We start from the raw sequence: 17,627 nt of genomic DNA on the forward strand, positions 1-17,627 counted from the left end.
CACAAAAAACAGTCACATTTACTAATACGACCACCAAGCAAGCAAAAATTCCGTAAAACACAACACAATCCGGATTCAACGGGCTTCCCCACAGAAAAAAAAATCTAAAGCACTACATCTAAAAATGTAAACGTCACGAAAGAAAGTTTAAATAAATCTTAGATGCTGCTACGTTACGTGCTATCTAGATTTTCTTCAGTTAGCTAACTGGCCCTCCGATCACGCCACACGAAACATGCTAACGGAGGCGGCTAGGCCAGATCGGGCGTGTGAAATAATACGCCCAACATGGCAAACTCGAAACCTGATTGGTTAAAGAATATGACAACATCGTCCCCATTTGCTTCAACAGCAGAGGGGATTCACTCGACATTCTGAAGGCCTCAGGGTAGATTTTTCACCCGGAGAGGCGGAGACAACACAAGTGGAAAATCTGATTTTATAAAAGCTCTCATTTATTAGCTGCACTGGAAGCAGTGCGACTGAAGAAAGTAGCAATGAAATGACGTTAATAGACTGATGGGAACGAACTTTGTAATATACATATAGCATTTATTAAAATATATAATACATTTTTAAAATTCTGATTCTGACAATCTCTAGTCCAGCAGAGAAGGCCTTACTGGTCCTGGCGTCCCCCCTCTGCACTACACACTACGCTACACACACCACACAACACACTACACTACACACCACACTACACTAATACTACACACCACATTACTACACGACACTACCACACTAACATCACCCTTGCTTTAATGGTGGGGTCCGTCGCAGCTGTGCGAGTGTGGAACGGGTTTCGGGGGGGGGGGGGGGGCGTGCTCGGCATGTGGAGAGAGAGGGGGGCGAGTCGCGGTTCACGTGAAAAGAGAGGGGGGCGAGTCGCGGTTCACTTGGAGAGGGGGGGAGTCGTCGTGATTCACAGTCACAGCCGATATGGGGGTGGGGAGGACAAATCTTGTTTATAATTTGTGGTGGACGGGGGGGGATAGCCAGGACCCGCCCCCGGCCATTGTGACACCAGGGAAAATGTTCTCGCCCCAAGTAGCACAAAGGGATCCCCGGATTCATGACCACTTGTTTTGTTTGTTATTAAAGAGATGTTCCAAATTAACAGCTCGAATTCATATCTTAGTAAACATAACACACCAACAAACAGAATGGAGATGTTTAATATCTCTGTGTGTGTCTCTCTCTCTCTCGTCTGTAGTTCGCTTATACTCACCTCACTCCATGTCCGTCTCATCTGTATATTTCTACTCTCATCTCACGAAACATATCTTTTTTATTTTACCAGGTAAGGTCCCACTGAGCTGTGTAACTCTTTTTCAGAAACGGCCTGGTCACAAATGAAAGCTCATCGAAGTGGCTTTTCACGTGCAAAAAATATAAAGCAGCCAAATGCTCTAAATGCATGTTTCTAAATGTGGGAAAAAAAACTGGACTCGGAGAAGCATCCATGGGACCACAAGGAGAGAGAGACTCCACATATTCAGTTGTCAGGGATCGAAACGGCAACGTCCTGCATACGAGGCGAGGGAGTTAACATCTCGCCACCGCGGCACCAAATACCCCTGTCTCATCCCGCCACGCGCATAATAAAACACAACTCGTCGTTAATTGGCTGAAAACATCTTCAAACAAAGACCCCACAATGCAGCAGCAGGTACCCTCCTGACAACTGAAAGAGGCCCACGACTCAGTGTGGTGAAGTATGGTCAAACAAACACCCCCCCAAACCAAAACCCACGGCCAAATGGACACAATGAGTTTTGTATTGACAACACCGATGCCGGTGCGCGTCTTGCACGGCCTTCTGCTGTCCACGATCTCTCGAGGATGCGATACAATGACACGAACACGCGCGCGCGGGATAAGCGCCGACGCGTGCCTTTGTGCGAAATGTTGCCGCTTCGCGAGGGCCTCCGTTGATTCTATCGGTTGCTCAAAATTGAATCGGCCGCATCTCCTCCTCCTGCTCCCCAACGCTTTGGGAATCTCTCTCCGCGATCTCTGTGCTCTCCTGGTTTGTGACCATCTCTTCTCATCTTCCATCCCATGGCCCACATTCCTCACCCCCCCTTCCCCAGACGCCCCCCATAACTACCACTACCCACCCCTCGTTCATTGAAATGTGTCTCGTCCATAGTGTGGTCAACCACCAAACTGCAGGTCCCAACATCATCACTTGCTCACTCGTCCAATCACCCACTCGCTCATTCGCTCGCACACTTACTCACACACAGGGGCGGTTTCTTCATTAGGGCGATTGGGCGACGCACCACCAATGTCATTCAACCACAGAGTCACGCTAGCCGTCACTGTGCCTCTGGATATAGTCCAATCAGCGTCATGCTACGTTCTGTGGAGTACCGCCTCTTTTTGGGCGATTTCCCTCCAGCTGAGAATCGCCCCGAGTGGTCCCATAGACTTACATTCAAAGATGTTTTTTTTCGAACGGGGGCGCTGCAATGCATTCTCTATGGCTTCCGGGAGGGCTCGCCCTAACGTGCTTACGTCATCATACGTGCTTACGTCATCATACGTAAGCACGTTTCATCCAACAATATAATTTGTCGCCACCTAGTGGAATCTTTAATAAAATAAACTTGAGTGGTTTGTTTTAATAGTGAGTATAGAAACAAACAAGATGTATTGTAAGAGTCACTTTATTTTTCATTAATATTAAAGAAGTGAAGTTGCCTTTACATGCTTAAGCTTTTAATTTATCCATTGCATGGGTGGACCTTATCCTTATCAATCATCCAGACATTTGCCCCCCCTGAGAGATTTTGCAAGAGCCGCCACTGCTCACACACCCACCCTGCCACTCACTCACTCACCCTGCCACAAACTCACCTACTCACACACTCATTCACTCACTCACCCACCCTGCTACTCACTCACCCACCCTGCTACTCACTCACCCACTCATTCACTCACCCACCTGCCACTCACTCTCCGACCCACCCTGCCACTCACTTACCCTCTCACTCACTCACCCACCCCGCTACTCACTCATCCACTCGCCAACCCTGCTACTCACTCAAAGACCCCTCCTGCCACTCTCACCCACCCACTCACTCACGCACGCACGCATTCAGTCATCCAACTTGGCACTTACTCATTCATTTACGCATCCACTCACTCGTCTATTGCTGCTACTTTGGTGACTGTTTCTAGTGAACTTAGCTCATTGATTTCTCCACTCATGCCGAGCACTCGATGTCTACCAGACAGATTGTGTCGTCTCGTCCTACACACTGTGTTCACCTACTACAACCACACTATGTTCAGCCACTACCACCACACTGTGTTCACTCACCCACTCGCCACACTGCAGGTCACAGCAAATCATTCACTCACCCACAAACCCACTCACTCGCACACTCGCCCATCCACACACTCACTAAGTCACTTACCACACTGCAGGTCACAACAACTCACTCACTCTCTCGCACACTCCTCGCTCACCCACCCACTCACCGCGTTGCAGGTCACGCCACTTCTCTCTCTCTCTGTTACTTCCCTCATATTGCTCCACTTTGGAATCCCCTCTCCCACCCCCGTCTCTTTACCGCCAAGTTCTTAACCTTCAACAATGCAAGAGACGCATTGCACTCTCATCCACTACAACTTCAAGAGTACTGTTTGTTACTGACCGCTTAAAATGTTGGGCCTTTAGACCCTGTGGTCACATCTCCCTGGCTGATGATCGTGCCCCCCACCCGGCTTGCAGTCGAGATTCTTGGCGTAAGGCACTACCACGAGAGTACGTGATAGGGCTCCATTTCCATAATACTACAATTTAATTGTACCCTATATTCCGACAATCTTGTGAACACGTTTATAGGAATGTAGGGCAACATGATGACAGAAGAGGACGTGATGAATGTGGCTGGCTGAAACTTAGTAGGGTTTGTTCAACGATAACGGGCAAAAACCGGTAACCGTTTTCGGTGGAGCGTTCTCGTAACGTGTGCGCTGATTGACACAGGCGAACGTACAAATGGCACGGCAGCCTAAGTCACCGCGTGGTTACATTTGCTCTCGCGTCTCTCGGTTAATAGAGGTGAAGGCGCAGCCCCTGGAATGTTCCTGCTCAAGCCACTGCTGGGCAGAATGGCGCCTTCATTAGGGGGAGTTCTGCTCGGCATTTGAGCTTCTCGTCCATGCTGACCGGACGTGTTGTAAAAGCTGCCTATTTTAAACTATATTTCTATTTCATCAGGTAAGGCTCACTGAGCTAAATAGCTATTTTTCAGAAGCGACCTGGCCACAAATGATAGCTCAACGAAGTGGCTTATCATCATGTGGAAATGTATAGCAGCCAAATCCTCTAAACGCGCGAAGTCGATTCTAAATGTGGACAGAAAACCGGAGGACCCGGAGAAAAACATGCAAACCCTAAATATACAGCAGACGTCAGGATCGGGATCGAACCCACGACCTCCTGCATACCAGGCGAGGGAGTTACCATCTCGCCACGTTGGTATGGGCCGCCACGGTGACGAAAGTGTAGGTGTACCCACACTTTACCCCATCAGACGCGCCCTACCGATGGACCGCAGTGCACTTTTTCAACCGCTCCGCCAGGGAGATTCAATGGAACCGGCCGACCTTTGGATGGCTCCTACAGGGTGCTGCTGCCGCTGCTTCCTGTTACACAGCCATAGTGGCAGTGCCCTTCTCGGTTTTCAGACAAGAAGGTTCAATTAATATTACATTTACTGGACATGACGTTAATGTGCTCCAAACCGGTACCGTTGTTGTTTTTACCGGTTTTGTCAATACGGTTACTGGTGATGCCAAAAAAAAGATTGCAACCCAACGATAAAACTTAACGCTGCCCCCTTGCTACCGAAGTGACGGGTAATTCCTTCCCTCCCCGATGTGCCCCCCTCCCACCCATACATGGTCATCCTCCTACTGCCCCCTACCAATATCGCTTGGGTGCCCCCCCTCTCATCCGCTTACACCTTCCTCAACCCCCCCCCCAACACATCGCCTCCCCACACTCACCTCCCACCCACCCCTCCTCTACCCCAACGTCTTCCCTCACCGAACCATGCACCCTCACATCTCCCACACCCACACACCTTGCACCCTCGCATCTCTCCCCACTCTTTCCTCTACCCCCCCCTCCCATTCACCCATCTCCCACCCCCTTGCACCCCCACATCTCACTCATGTCCCCCGCTACGCCTCCACCATGTAGTGATGGCTAGGAGATGTTAACTCTCTCACCTGGTATGCAGCAGATTGTCTGTTCTATCCCAACCCTGACAACTGTTGTATCTTTGGAGTTTGCGCTCTCCCCGTGGTCTCGTGGGTTTTTCTCCGGGTCCTCCGGTTTTTCCCTCCACGTTCAGAATGAACATCACGCGTCTAAAGTATTTGGCTGCTATAAATGTCCACGTGATGATGAGCCTCTTCGTTGAGCTGTAAGCAGCAAGAGCTACATAGCTCAATCGGCCTTACCTGGTAAAATGAAAAACATTGTTTAGTATGAATGAGTTTTATAATAACTCGGGTTTTCCTCCTCCACTCACACTCACCTAATTCACACAACCCCCTTTGTGTTTCCTCCATCTCCCCCCACTTTTTCCACTCGCCCCCCCCCAATCCCCCAGCCCAGCCTTTCACAAGTCGTCCCTGCTGCTGCTTCTGTCGTGAATTTCCGCAAACCGAGCGGACGGGCAAATCGATTGCTAATGCTGCCACATGGCATTTGCTGTCTTTCCGGTGTGAGATTGAAAGGGCTGATAGCGATGATCAGACATTGAGAGAGAGAGAGGCGCAGAGAGATACCTACATACATATTTAAATGTATATCACGGTTTCTGAGCGCAGGCCCAATACGTTAAGCGACCAGCAACAAACGGCACTGTTGAGGGTCATGATGGGTAACGCATTGCTTGAATAGAACAATTGTTGACTTGTTTTACGATGAGAACTTGGGGAAAAGAGACGATGACGATGATGGGAGAGGGAATACCAAGGTGGAGCAGTGCGAGAGAAGGAGCAGAGAGAGAAGTGAGGTGACTAGCAGTGTGGTGAGAGGGCGAGTGAGTGGGCGCCACGGTGCCGAGATGTTAACTCTCTCGCCTGGTATGCAGGAGGTCGTGGATTCGATCCCGACCCTGACGCCTGCTGTATATGTGGAGTTTGCTTTTTTCTCTCCCCGTGGTTACATGGAATTTTCTCTGGATCCTCTGGTGTTTTCCCCTCCACGTTTAGAATCATTCATTTAGAGTACTTAGCTGTTATGCATTTCCACGTGATAAGCCATTTCGTTGAGCTATCATTTGTGGCCAGGTCACTTCTGAACAAGAGCTAAATAGCTCAGTGGGGCCTTATCTGGTAAAATAATAAAATAGTGATAGAGTGGGTAAGTGTGTTGTCGTGACCTGCGGTGAGGCGGTTGAACACGCTGTGTCTAAGATGAAGCAAGCGGCCTGGCAGAGTGAGTCTTCAGAAAACACGTGAAGGGGAATGAATGCGTGAAGTTCGTGGCAAGAGTATGATGGCCATGGTAGTAGTGAAAAAGAGTGACAAGCAGGCGCTTGATTGCATTCCTGGAAATTAACTCGTGAACATGTCTCTTGGTTCCTATAAAATAAAGTGCGTGGATAGAGTGTTTTACAGCAATAGGGATGCCGGTACAATAGTTACGAGTTGACATTGTTTTAATACATCACCATAACGTGGTGGCGCAGTGTTCGCTCGCTCAATGCAATGATCATGCTACATAAATAAACATTATCATTGTTATTATTGTTGACTTAAAACGTTCGTGACTGCAGGAATTCATATTCTTGGGTCTTTAGGTAAAGTTACGTAGATAGGTTCAAATAAAATAAAAAATAACAAAACATAATAAAAAAAACTCGTTTTGATAGCAACACAAGCGTTCGTCATCCTGATGAACATATCTACATGACTTTATTGGGTAAATATTCGGCATTATTATCGTAGGAAAATATAAAGGAGCAGCTCTGAAATTGCTTAATCTGGGCACTGTTGGAGGAAGGGGCCTCCGGAAAGTAACCAACGTCTAAAGACGCAGAGACGGGAGGGGAGCGAGCAAGGGAAGGAGGGGGGAGGCGGGAGAGGGCGATGCAGGGGGGGGGGGGAGGTGAAGACTTCGAGGAGAGAAAGCAAAGAGCGGGGGGGGGGGGTGCTCGAGGAGGGAGTTCCTAAAGGTGGGGAAATAGTAGCAGATCCATAGAGACCCGTAGACTCTCTGTGTCAGTCTATGGGTCTCTGCGTTAGTCTACATGTCTCTGTGCGATTCGCTGGGTCTCTGTGTGAGTCTCTGTGTGAGTCTACAGGTCTTTGTAGGAGCCCATGGCTCTCTGTGTGAGCTTATGCATCTCTATGTGAGTCTACGGGTCTCTATCTGAGTCTTAATCAACGGAGGGAGCGGGCTTATCCGGAATGATGCTGATTTGCCTTGATGGAGGTACCGTCCTCCAATACGCTGGGCTGTCTCAGAGCGTTATACATCTCGCACCTCATCTATGGTGGCAGGTGACCCTGTGCGGCACAAGCCGACTCGGCACCTGGCCTGCAAGCGGCAATTTGGGTCTCTGACGCCGTCCAGGAGTAATAAGTGGTATTATTAGTATTTCCGTTTATGCACCGATAATAATTATGGGTGCATAAATTATTAAAATATAATATATAAAAAACTACAAAAAATGTTTTACCAGGTAAGGCTCCACTAAGCTATGTAGTTCTTTTTTAGAAGCGACCTCGCCACAAATGAGAGCTCGACGAAGCGGCGTATCATCACGTGGAAATGTAGCGCAGCCAAATACTCTGATACATTCATTGCCAGCCACCTTTCAGCGGTTAATGGAGTTGGTCCTAGCAGGGTTGCAATGGGATGCTTGCCTTATATATTTGGATGACGTCATCGTCTTTAGCAAAACCTTTTACGAACATTTTCAGCGATTGCGCTCGGTCGAGAGTGCGTGCGGCCAAATCGGTCGAGAGTGCGTGCGGCCAAATTGAAATTTAAGCCACAGAAATGCCATTTTCTTCAGACATCGATAAAGTACTTGAGCCATATAGTTAGTACGGCCGGTGTCGCCACGGATCTAGAAAAGACTTCGTGTGTGCACACGTGGCAGGCGCCTAAATCGGTATCAGACGTCCGCAGTTTCGTTGGATTATCTTCTTACTACCGGCGGTTCGTTAAAGATTTTGCCACCATTGCTAAACCGCTGCACGCCCTCACGGCCAAGGGCCAGATATTTCGGTGGGATAAGGCTGAAGAGGATTCCTTCCTCACCCTCTGTGACGCCCTCGCCGATGCATGCTGACGCCGGAGGTGTTGCCAGGGTAAGGAGTGATTGATGACCTGACAGGCGCCAGCCTGTCTGGCCCTAATGAGACACAAGGGATAATTGGGAGGAGGCTATAAGCAGGCGTGTGAGAGCGGAGCGGCAGTTCGGGTTGCTGGGACCAAGGTGAAGACATCTCGCCGCTGCCGCTCAAACCAGGGATGGACTGCAACCCTCACGAGTCGCCGTGCGGGTGATGGTTGATCCCCCCGCCCGGATCGGATGAGTGAGTGGGTCTGAGGGAACGTAGGCGAGAGCAGCAGCGCAGAGTGAGCGCTGCTGAGTGCAAGCTCTGTGTGAGCGCTGCTGTGTGCAGAGCTGTGAGTGCGGAGCTACTGAGAGGAAGAGCTGCCGCAGACAGGTCAGTGAGGTGTAAAGTAGATAAGGGTCAACAAAAGTGACCGTATAGACAGAGACAGGAGTGCCGACAACTGGTGCAAGAATAGAGTAATAAAGTGTAAACGGGTGACCTGAAACGTGTCCGACTGTTGTGATTTTACAAGACACTACACACGTGCTGCTAAATGTGGAGCGAAAAAACCGGAGGACCCGGATACAAATCAACACGACAAGCAAACTCTAAAAATACAGCAGGTGTCAGGGTCGGAATCGAACCCACGACCTACTGCATGCCAGGCGAGGTAGTTAACATCTCGCAACCGTAGCGCCACCTACAGGATTAACCAGTGCGGCCGCTAGATTTGAAGCCGCAAACTTCTGCAACGGGTTTACCGCCGGCTCGTGTGAAAGTCGCCGTGTGATGTTGTTGTTGCTGCTGCCAGAGTGAGGAATCAGATCAAAGTGCGGTCACTGGGCGGTGTGAGCCCCCTGATTTCCCAACCCCAACCCTCACTCACTCACTCTCCCTCCCCACCTCCCCTAGGTTTCACAAACCCGACCTCTGAGTGTGGCAACGGTCGGCGCGAGAGATGGAGGACTGTCTCTGCCTCTCCATAGTTTTACTCGGCCCTGGAGTTCCCCCATCATCTGAATCATCATCATCAGCAGCATAATCGATATCATCAGCAGCAGTAGCATCATTAATATAGTCAGCATCAGCAGTAACAGCAGCATAATCAATATCATCAGCAACAGTAGCAGCATAGCATAATCGATGTCATCATCAGCTGCAGTAGTAGCAGCAGCATAATAAATATCATCATCAATAGTATCTGCATTAATACCAGCAGCACAATCAATATCATCAGCAGCATAATCAATATCATTAGCAGTAGGAGCAGCAGTATCTCTATCATCAGCTGCAGTAGTAGCAGCAGCATATTCTATACCATCAGCAGTAGTAGCAGCATAGCATCATCGAAATCATAATCACCACTAGCAGCATCATAGTAATCAACATCATCATGAGTCATGTTCTCTACGAGACAATGCTCACTGAGCTATATAGCTCTTTTTCATAAACGACCTGGCCACTAACGATAGCTCAACGAAGTGGACATTTATAGCAGCAAATTTATAACGTACAGTTTTTAAATGTGGATGGAAAAACCGGAGAAACCGAATAAATATCCACGCGACCACGGGGAGAGAGACAGGCACATTCAAAATATACTTCAGGCGTCAGGATCGAACCCACGACCACGCCTGCATACGAGGCGAGGTAGTTAACGTCTCGCCACCGTGCCGCCCCTATCCACTGCTGGATGAGCGCCTCCCCAGTCTAGTCGCCAACTGTCACGGCCTCGCACTGCAGCAGTCGGTCTCGTCTCCGCACGCGAGCTCACTTAATTGCGCCATCTTTACGCGGTGGAAGTACTTCGCCGGTTTCCCCCCTCCAAATGCCACTCCTCGACTTAGTCTGGGTCCCGCGCCGCGAGAATGGGCGAATGATTCCTCTAGCGCCGGCTCCTAAGGCCTCTGGGGAGACTTGGCAGCAGTGAGCATTGGTGGCTTGCACTGTGCTGATGAGTGATTAATTACGAAACCGGTCCCCGGTTGTCTTATCTTCGTAGCGCTGCTATTGCCGTCGTGGATGGACCGCAATGCAGTTCTTGAGAAACTGTTGATGGTTTTGTGCATATGCACAAAGGCTGAGCGTTTGTTACACATTTATTAAAACTCGTGGTCTCTTTTTTCCCGGCCTGCACTATGATTTCGTTACGTTGGGGGTTTATTGCAATATATAGATGTGATTATTCTTAGCAATCGGCCAGCTAATGTGGGCCTCTTAGTGTGGATGTGAGGACTCCACATTTTCGGATCCCAGAGGCAGACTTGGCAGCACTGAGAGCATTGTTGACTTTACTGTGCTTCTGATGATTCCCGTTGAGGATGAAACAGGTCTACATATCTCTGTATCACTGCTGCTATCAGTCGGTCACATTCATCTTGATGGTGGCCGAAGGCAAGATGACCACAGTGCAGTTATTCAGTAACTACTGATTTTTTTTGCATAATGCACAAATAGCTGCGTGCTTTTCATTACATTTTTGATTCCATCTTCTGGCGCGGCAGTTCAAAGAAAAATACAAGTTGGAAAGATTCTCAAATCCCACACAGCAGTGGAAATGTTATCGTGTAATTGTGAGCCTGAAGGAGCAGCAGATTAGATGGGCGTGGTGGCCATTACGCACCCCTGCAAGTCAGTAATTAGCAAGCGTGGGGGGGTTTATGGAACAAGCAGAGATGGATCCAGTTTTTGAGACATCTACCTACATGGCAATTAGGTGGAAGCTTGTAGAATTAAGTTTAAACAACAAAACGCGTTTTGTTCTTTTACCAGGTAAAGCTATTAGATCGTTTTCAGAGGCGAACTGACCACACTTGATAGCTCATCGCAGCGGCTGATATCATCATCATCATCACACTTGGGGCTTTTTTTATCAACGGCCAATTCATCTAAACGTGGAGAAAAATGCACGCGACCACCAGAGAGAGAAAACACGCGAACTCCAGATATGCAACAGCAGACATCGTCAAGGTCTGAGATCGAACCCAGTACCTCCTCGCCACCGCGGCGCCCCAGTACAGCAAATAGGCTCGTGAGGGGCTGTCTGTGGAGCGCACGCTGTGTCATTTCGTCGTATACGTCAGGTCTCGAGACAAGGACAGACTGACCGGTCTCTGATAGGGTTTACAGACAATCAACTAAAACTTGTTTCAATTTGATTTCAAAAACTTTATTATTAACATAATCATCAAACATCCCTTCATTTGGAACATATAATAATACAATTGTATATCTCTGCAACGTTGATCCTTCACTTTATTAAAGCACAGCTCAGAACAAACTGCTTGTTGTTAACGATTTACAGCCAAGGTTCGAAGCGTGAAGGCATGGGGGTGGGACAGGGGGACGGGGGGGGGTCACTAAAACTCTCGTAAAGATGATCCAATGTGAACTTTTGAGAAATGCGGACACATTGATTAAAAGCGTTGGCCCAAAAACTGGGCAGCAACAACAAAAGGCCCGAAAAGTCGCCTCGCAACCATCGAGGCGACCGTGACGTCATGAAGTGTGACGTCATCGCGCGTCGGCTCACGTCACGCGCCTTGTGACGTGAGTCCCATTGTGCGTCTTGGAACGTGAACATGTCGCAACGGAATGTCATTGTCGTGGAACGGAATGTTATTATAACCTTGGAACGGAACACTGATAAATGCGAAAAGGAATGTTGTGATTATCTTGGAACGGAACGCTATTTTGACGTATGTAAATATGAGAAAACGTGCTGATTTTCGTTCCTTGTTTTGTTAGAATCCTTAATTCTTTTCAGTGCTTTATCTATTAAAAACTTCATTCAGTTCCGTCGCTCTCCTCTGTGGACACGCATCAGCGTTCACCTCGCCAGGGATCCAGATCGATGGTTTGTCTACCAAGAGGCCGTCCACTGAGGGATATGAAGCGAGTGATTCAACTCGTGTGCAGGATCGTGAGAGGTGGCTTCAGCTTGGTGGAGATACTCATCCAGCAGTCGACTAACTATGGCTGATGTTTCTTTTCTCTCGTCTCGTTCTGTATTGATTCTCAATGTTTCCGTCTCGTTTTGTGCGCTTTAATTTGCTCCATTTAGCCCGAATACTTAACTTTCATATAAAGTAGTATTCCATTTGCATGCGTAGTAATTGATAGATTGTGGCGCACGCGATATTTTAATCGACGAACCAATCGGTGCGTCGTGGTGACTGCAGCGGTGTCTAGTGGCTGCAGAGGTCACGGGAACCGATTACAATGACGGCAAATTGCGAATAGCCAAACGTCAATGTTCCTCTCACCCGCGACTCGATGCGTGCATTACGAGGGTAACGATCAATATCAACGAGTTGACATAAAAAACGTTAACTGGGCTTCATCGTCATCGTGAGCCATGATCTATCCACTACTGGATGAAAGCTCCCCCCCCAAGCTGTGGCACGATGCACGTGGCACGAGTCGATTTCACCTCTCCGACTCCGGGTGGGAAATATCCTCTCGGGCGAGATCCCTCCCTTGAGATGCCACTCCATTGTTTTGTCTCTGCCACTAACATTTAGCGGAATAAGTTAAGTTATTTGTTTTTAAGTTTTATCTGTCGTGATGCGGGGGGCACAGGGAGCGGGTTGAACTATGCGTGAGCCCCATTTCTGTTTCCTCTTTAATCCTGTGTTTAGCCTTTGAAAATGCGGACTGTGTGAATTTGCTTTCGTGAATTTTGCGGGAATCTTTTGGTGTTGCTTTAAAACATCGGACAAAGAGTCACAATGGCCAACACAATTCCGCTTTCCCTGTCAAACCTTCCTGCCCAATCCCCCCAACACGTTTGAGTCCAGAACTGGTCTCAACTTAGTCCACTCGTTCACACGAACGCATCAAAAGCGGACCTAGCTAAACGTTAAACCCGTGCATCAGTGCTGCATGAGTGTGGCTCCAGGTTCAGGCAGCTTACAAAGTCCACCCGGGATTTGTGTAGCCTCGGGTGCTAGCGCGTGCAGGTGCACTAACTGACAATTTGAACACAGAGGCAGCGTGTGATGATAATGATGCACCAGTGGTGGTCTTTCTATGCATGTCTATGGGTCTCTGTGTGGCACAAATTGATAATTGGAACACAGAGGCAACGTGTATTGGTGATAAAAATGCACCAGTGCAGTTACTCTGCGTGGACATATGGATATCCCTGTGAGTCTATGAGTCTCTGTGCGAGTGTATGGGTCTCTGTGTGAGTATGTGGGTCTATGTGTGAGCCTGTGGGTCTCTGTGTGAGTCTATGGGTCTCTGTGTGAGTCTATGGGTCTCTGCGTGGGCCCATATGTCTCTGTGTGAGTCTATGGGTGTCTGTGATAGTCTATGGGTCTCTGTGGTAGTCTATGGGTCTCTATGTGAGCCTATAGGTCATTGTATGAGTCTATGGGTCTTTGTGTGAGTCTATGGGTCTCTGTGTGAGTCCATGGATCTCTGTGTGAGTCCATGGGTCTCTGTGTGAGTCTATGGGTCTCTGTGTGAGTCTATGGGTCTCTAGTACTGGCCAGTGCATTCCATTTTCTCAGCGAGACCACCTGCGGTGCGTCATTGCCCGAGACTGGAAAAACCCCGAGGCGGAATTCGTAGCCTCCTCAACGTGGAGCCACGAACCGGCACCAACAGGTTGCGGCGGATGCGCACAAGCATGCACACATCCCCAAATAAACATCAGCGGTGCCCTCGACAAAATTTAACTCGATCACCCACAACAGCTCATTGTCGAGAAAGTCAGCTCTGCTTGGGCAGAGGCAGAGCGAGCGAGTGGAGGGGGTGCGAGGGAATGATCACTTGCCTACAATACACGTGGAGCAGACCTGTCTGTTTCGCCACACAAGCTTTCAATCGCAACTGAATACAGTCCGCTCTCCTGGAACGCCGCCTCTTGTTTTCACAACACAACTTGGAAACAACGCGATCAATGAATTCAATCAATCAATATCGGCCCACTTTTCTGAACTGAACAGGGTCGCAGGGGCAGCGACTCCACCAAGACCTTCCATCCTTCCTTGTCCTCCACCAGCGGCATCAACTGTGGTTCCCGGATCACGGGTCTCTCCTCGGCCACGTGCACCAATTGGTCTTTCCCGTGTGATCGCGGGCGGCCCCTGGGTCTTTTATATTCGGGAACACATTTTTATAACGTGATGCGAATTGGATATAACACGATCGAGTGAACGCGGAACTACGTTGCGCGTATCATCACACAAGGTGGGATGCTGCTGGATGCTTCCAGATGCGACCCACGTGCCTCAGTCTTTGTTTAGTCTGTGTATGCATCTCACGTGTTATCGCGGACTGTTCATTAACCTATATTATTCATTGTAACGTGATTTTTCCATAACGAAACTACTACCGCGTTCTAGGAGAATAGACTGTATAATGAAATACTAAATAATAGCATAATGTAAGGACTCAGATCAGGAAGTTATTTTTACGCTTTTGTTAACGCCTGATGATTATGCTGCAGCTGCTGCATGTAGTCGTGAGCGAAACGACCAAAACGTCGTCCAATTTTGTGCTCGCTTTTCAACGCGACCCGATAAAAGCAAATCGATTGGCGCATTCGCTCTCTACGCGACAACCTGTCGCTGATCGGATGCGCATGGAGGGACGCCAGCTGTAACCACCAGCGAATCGTTCATGACGCGTTTGTCAAACGTTGTGTGGATCGATCTTCAACAACAACAGCAACATCGCCAGTGGAGCTGCTGCTGCTGTTCGTCACGTGACTACTTCACAAATTGACCATGTCAGGTGGAGGTGGGATGCACGACACACATTTTTACTTCTGCAGTTGTACACCCCCCCCACCCCTAAAATTGTTTTGCGAATGACAGGCAAGGATTTTGGAAATCTCCCCTCCGTTAATGGATCGCGATGGTGCGTCGTGGTTACCGAGTTAATAGATCATGATGGTGGGTGGTGGTTACCGAGTTAATGGATCATGATGGTGGGTGATGGTTACCGAGTTAATGGATCACGATGGTGGGTGGTGGTTACCGAGTTAATGGATCGCGATGGTGCCTGGTGGTTACCGAGTTCTCTTCCATGATAGTCCCTATATTTTACGTCGTTCGAGCGGAAGGAAATGAAAACTCCCGTTTGGAATGAGCGAGCAAGCAAGCGACTCATAAAAGCATTTGCATTCACAATATACATTACACACATTATATATATGTACACGGCAGTGAGCGTGTTGGCGGGGGGTGGGTTGGGCAGTGTGTACATAATAACACTGCAATGTACACGAAGCAGTAGGCTATGTACAAGGGCCGTGTGTATTTACACACACACACAACTGGTGCTTAGTACATACATACAGTACATACACGTGGTGGCAGCAGCCTGCTCAGCTGTCTTAGCCACGAGTGGGTGGCTAGGCTACAGCACCGTGGCCCCACATCTTCCAAGAGCTTGTTACTGAAATTGCCTCTGCTACTGCTCGCGAATAATCAAAGTGGGCAGTGGTGCTACTTACGTGGGCCATTGTGTAAGATAAAGGCTCACATAGAGACTTATAGAGTCGCACGAAGGCCTGTAGAAATCCATGGAGTCACACAGACCCATAGACTTGCACAGAGACTCACATCATTACAAAGCGACCTATAGACTCGCACAGAACACCATGGAGTCGCATTGACACCTATAGACTTGTACGGAGACCCAGACTCGCACAGAAACCCATAGACTCGCACAAAGACTCACAGAGCCACACAGAGACCTATAGACCTGAATGGACACTTCTTCATGCGTACAGCGGTGGGGGTTGATCGTCGGCGTTTCTGCATTCGCGTCGAGGTTGGTGAGTAAGCCAGCGGAGTCGCCTCACGGTGGACAATCTGAACCGCTGCCAGTCGAACAATCGAAGCACGGGCAGCGGCGGTGTCATCGCGCGGGCACCACAGTTCGACGTTTTGGCGACCATAAGTCACGGCCCCCTGTGAGCCATTCCTCACCGGTCCAATGTTGTCGTTCAACGCCCATTCTCCAGGGGCAAGCGCCAACACAATACGTGAGGCAGGGTGGGCGGGCGACGCGGGGCGATGCTGAGCTTGGGAGGGTTGCGGGTGGGTTCGACTCGGTCCATCGTAATCTTCATGGTAGTATTGTTGTCGTCGTCGTAATCATATCCGCCATCATAATAATCATTGTCATCATAGTCATCATCATCAGCATCGTCATCTTCGTTGTCATCATTATCAGCATCGCAGATGGAACGAGCAGCACTCTATGGGAAGTCAAGAGTGGGTGTCCTTCATTTGGAGGGACCGCCGCCCATCATCGGCATGTGGAATTTTCGTCACCAGGTCATAGCGTCATTTCTTAAATTTTTTGTTTGTTAACCGCGGGGTTCATGAGTCCGGATGGCCAAATGAAGAGATTGCTGGTCAAGTGAACCTGAAGGCAGTTGGTCCATCACCACAGTGCCGCTGTTCACCAATAGTCATTGTTCATTAACAATGCCATCGTTAATTTGACAATCCCCATTGCTCATCAACGCAATGCCAACAAACAAAATCCTCCCCCCTCCCCCCTCTAACACCCGATTCATCTGGCTAAGACACTTGCAGTGGCAGCTGTTCTGGAGCGCTTGGTCTCATGGGGCCCACTGCAGACTGTGAAATGAAGTAGCGGCATGCATCTGGCCTCCGCGCAGGATAAGCTTCCTCGCTGCTGATCCAGCCCACGGTGGCGATGATGGTGGACTGATTGTGATCTGTCCAATAAACTAGCCTATGGCGGTGATCCCACTAACCCGTAGCAGTGACCACACTGGACAAACGATAACCTAACCCATGGCGGTGATCATGCTGGAGTGATGCGTCGACGGGGCAAATGCCAGGCCGCCCCCTCCCGTGTGACCTCCACCACCGGCGGCCGCCCCCATCACGTGACCCGATGCCCCCATCGCTGCTGCGCCAAAGTGGGTCACGTGACCCAGGTGGTGCGGGTGGTGGTGGTGTGGGTGGTGGTGCGGATGGTGGTGCGGGTGGTGGTGATGGTGGCCCATCGGTGAGAACCCACCACTCCCGCCACCACCGCCGAACATCGGCGGCCCCTGTTTGGCGTCAAGGAGAGCGGCCGCGCGTGATTGGTCGAAGTCGGGGTCGTCTGACAGCTTGCGCCCCTTCTTGGATTTGCTCGACATCTTGCGATTGCGAGTCTGGATTCCTTCCTTCTTCATCGACATCGGTCGGTTCACCTGTGGGAGGAGAGGGGGGCGGTGGCAGGGTCGGTGGGGGTGGTAATCGGAATTTTAAAAAAGTGGGAATTCATAAATAAAATAAAATCGTACGTGCCGTTGGTGACCA

The 17,627-nt window shown here is 49.4% G+C and overlaps 1 protein-coding gene across 11 annotated transcripts in view; it reads right to left on the reverse strand.

Moving 5' to 3' along the window:
- Positions 1-11,478: 11,478 nt before the first annotated feature.
- Positions 11,479-17,627, reverse strand: part of LOC144732927 (GATA-binding factor 2-like) — a 66,559-nt gene continuing 60,410 nt past the window's right edge. For all 11 annotated transcript variants that reach the window (XM_078614602.1, XM_078614603.1, XM_078614598.1 and 8 more), the window contains one exon: positions 11,479-17,518. In XM_078614602.1, coding sequence (XP_078470728.1) covers positions 17,105-17,518 — 414 coding nt within the window. In that variant the 3' untranslated portion in view covers positions 11,479-17,104. The remainder of the gene's footprint in view (positions 17,519-17,627) is intronic.

The sequence above is a fragment of the Lampetra planeri genome, chromosome 44, assembly GCF_965212315.1.
Source record: "Lampetra planeri chromosome 44, kcLamPlan1.2.h2, whole genome shotgun sequence".
In the NCBI taxonomy this organism is placed as follows: domain Eukaryota; kingdom Metazoa; phylum Chordata; class Hyperoartia; order Petromyzontiformes; family Petromyzontidae; genus Lampetra; species Lampetra planeri.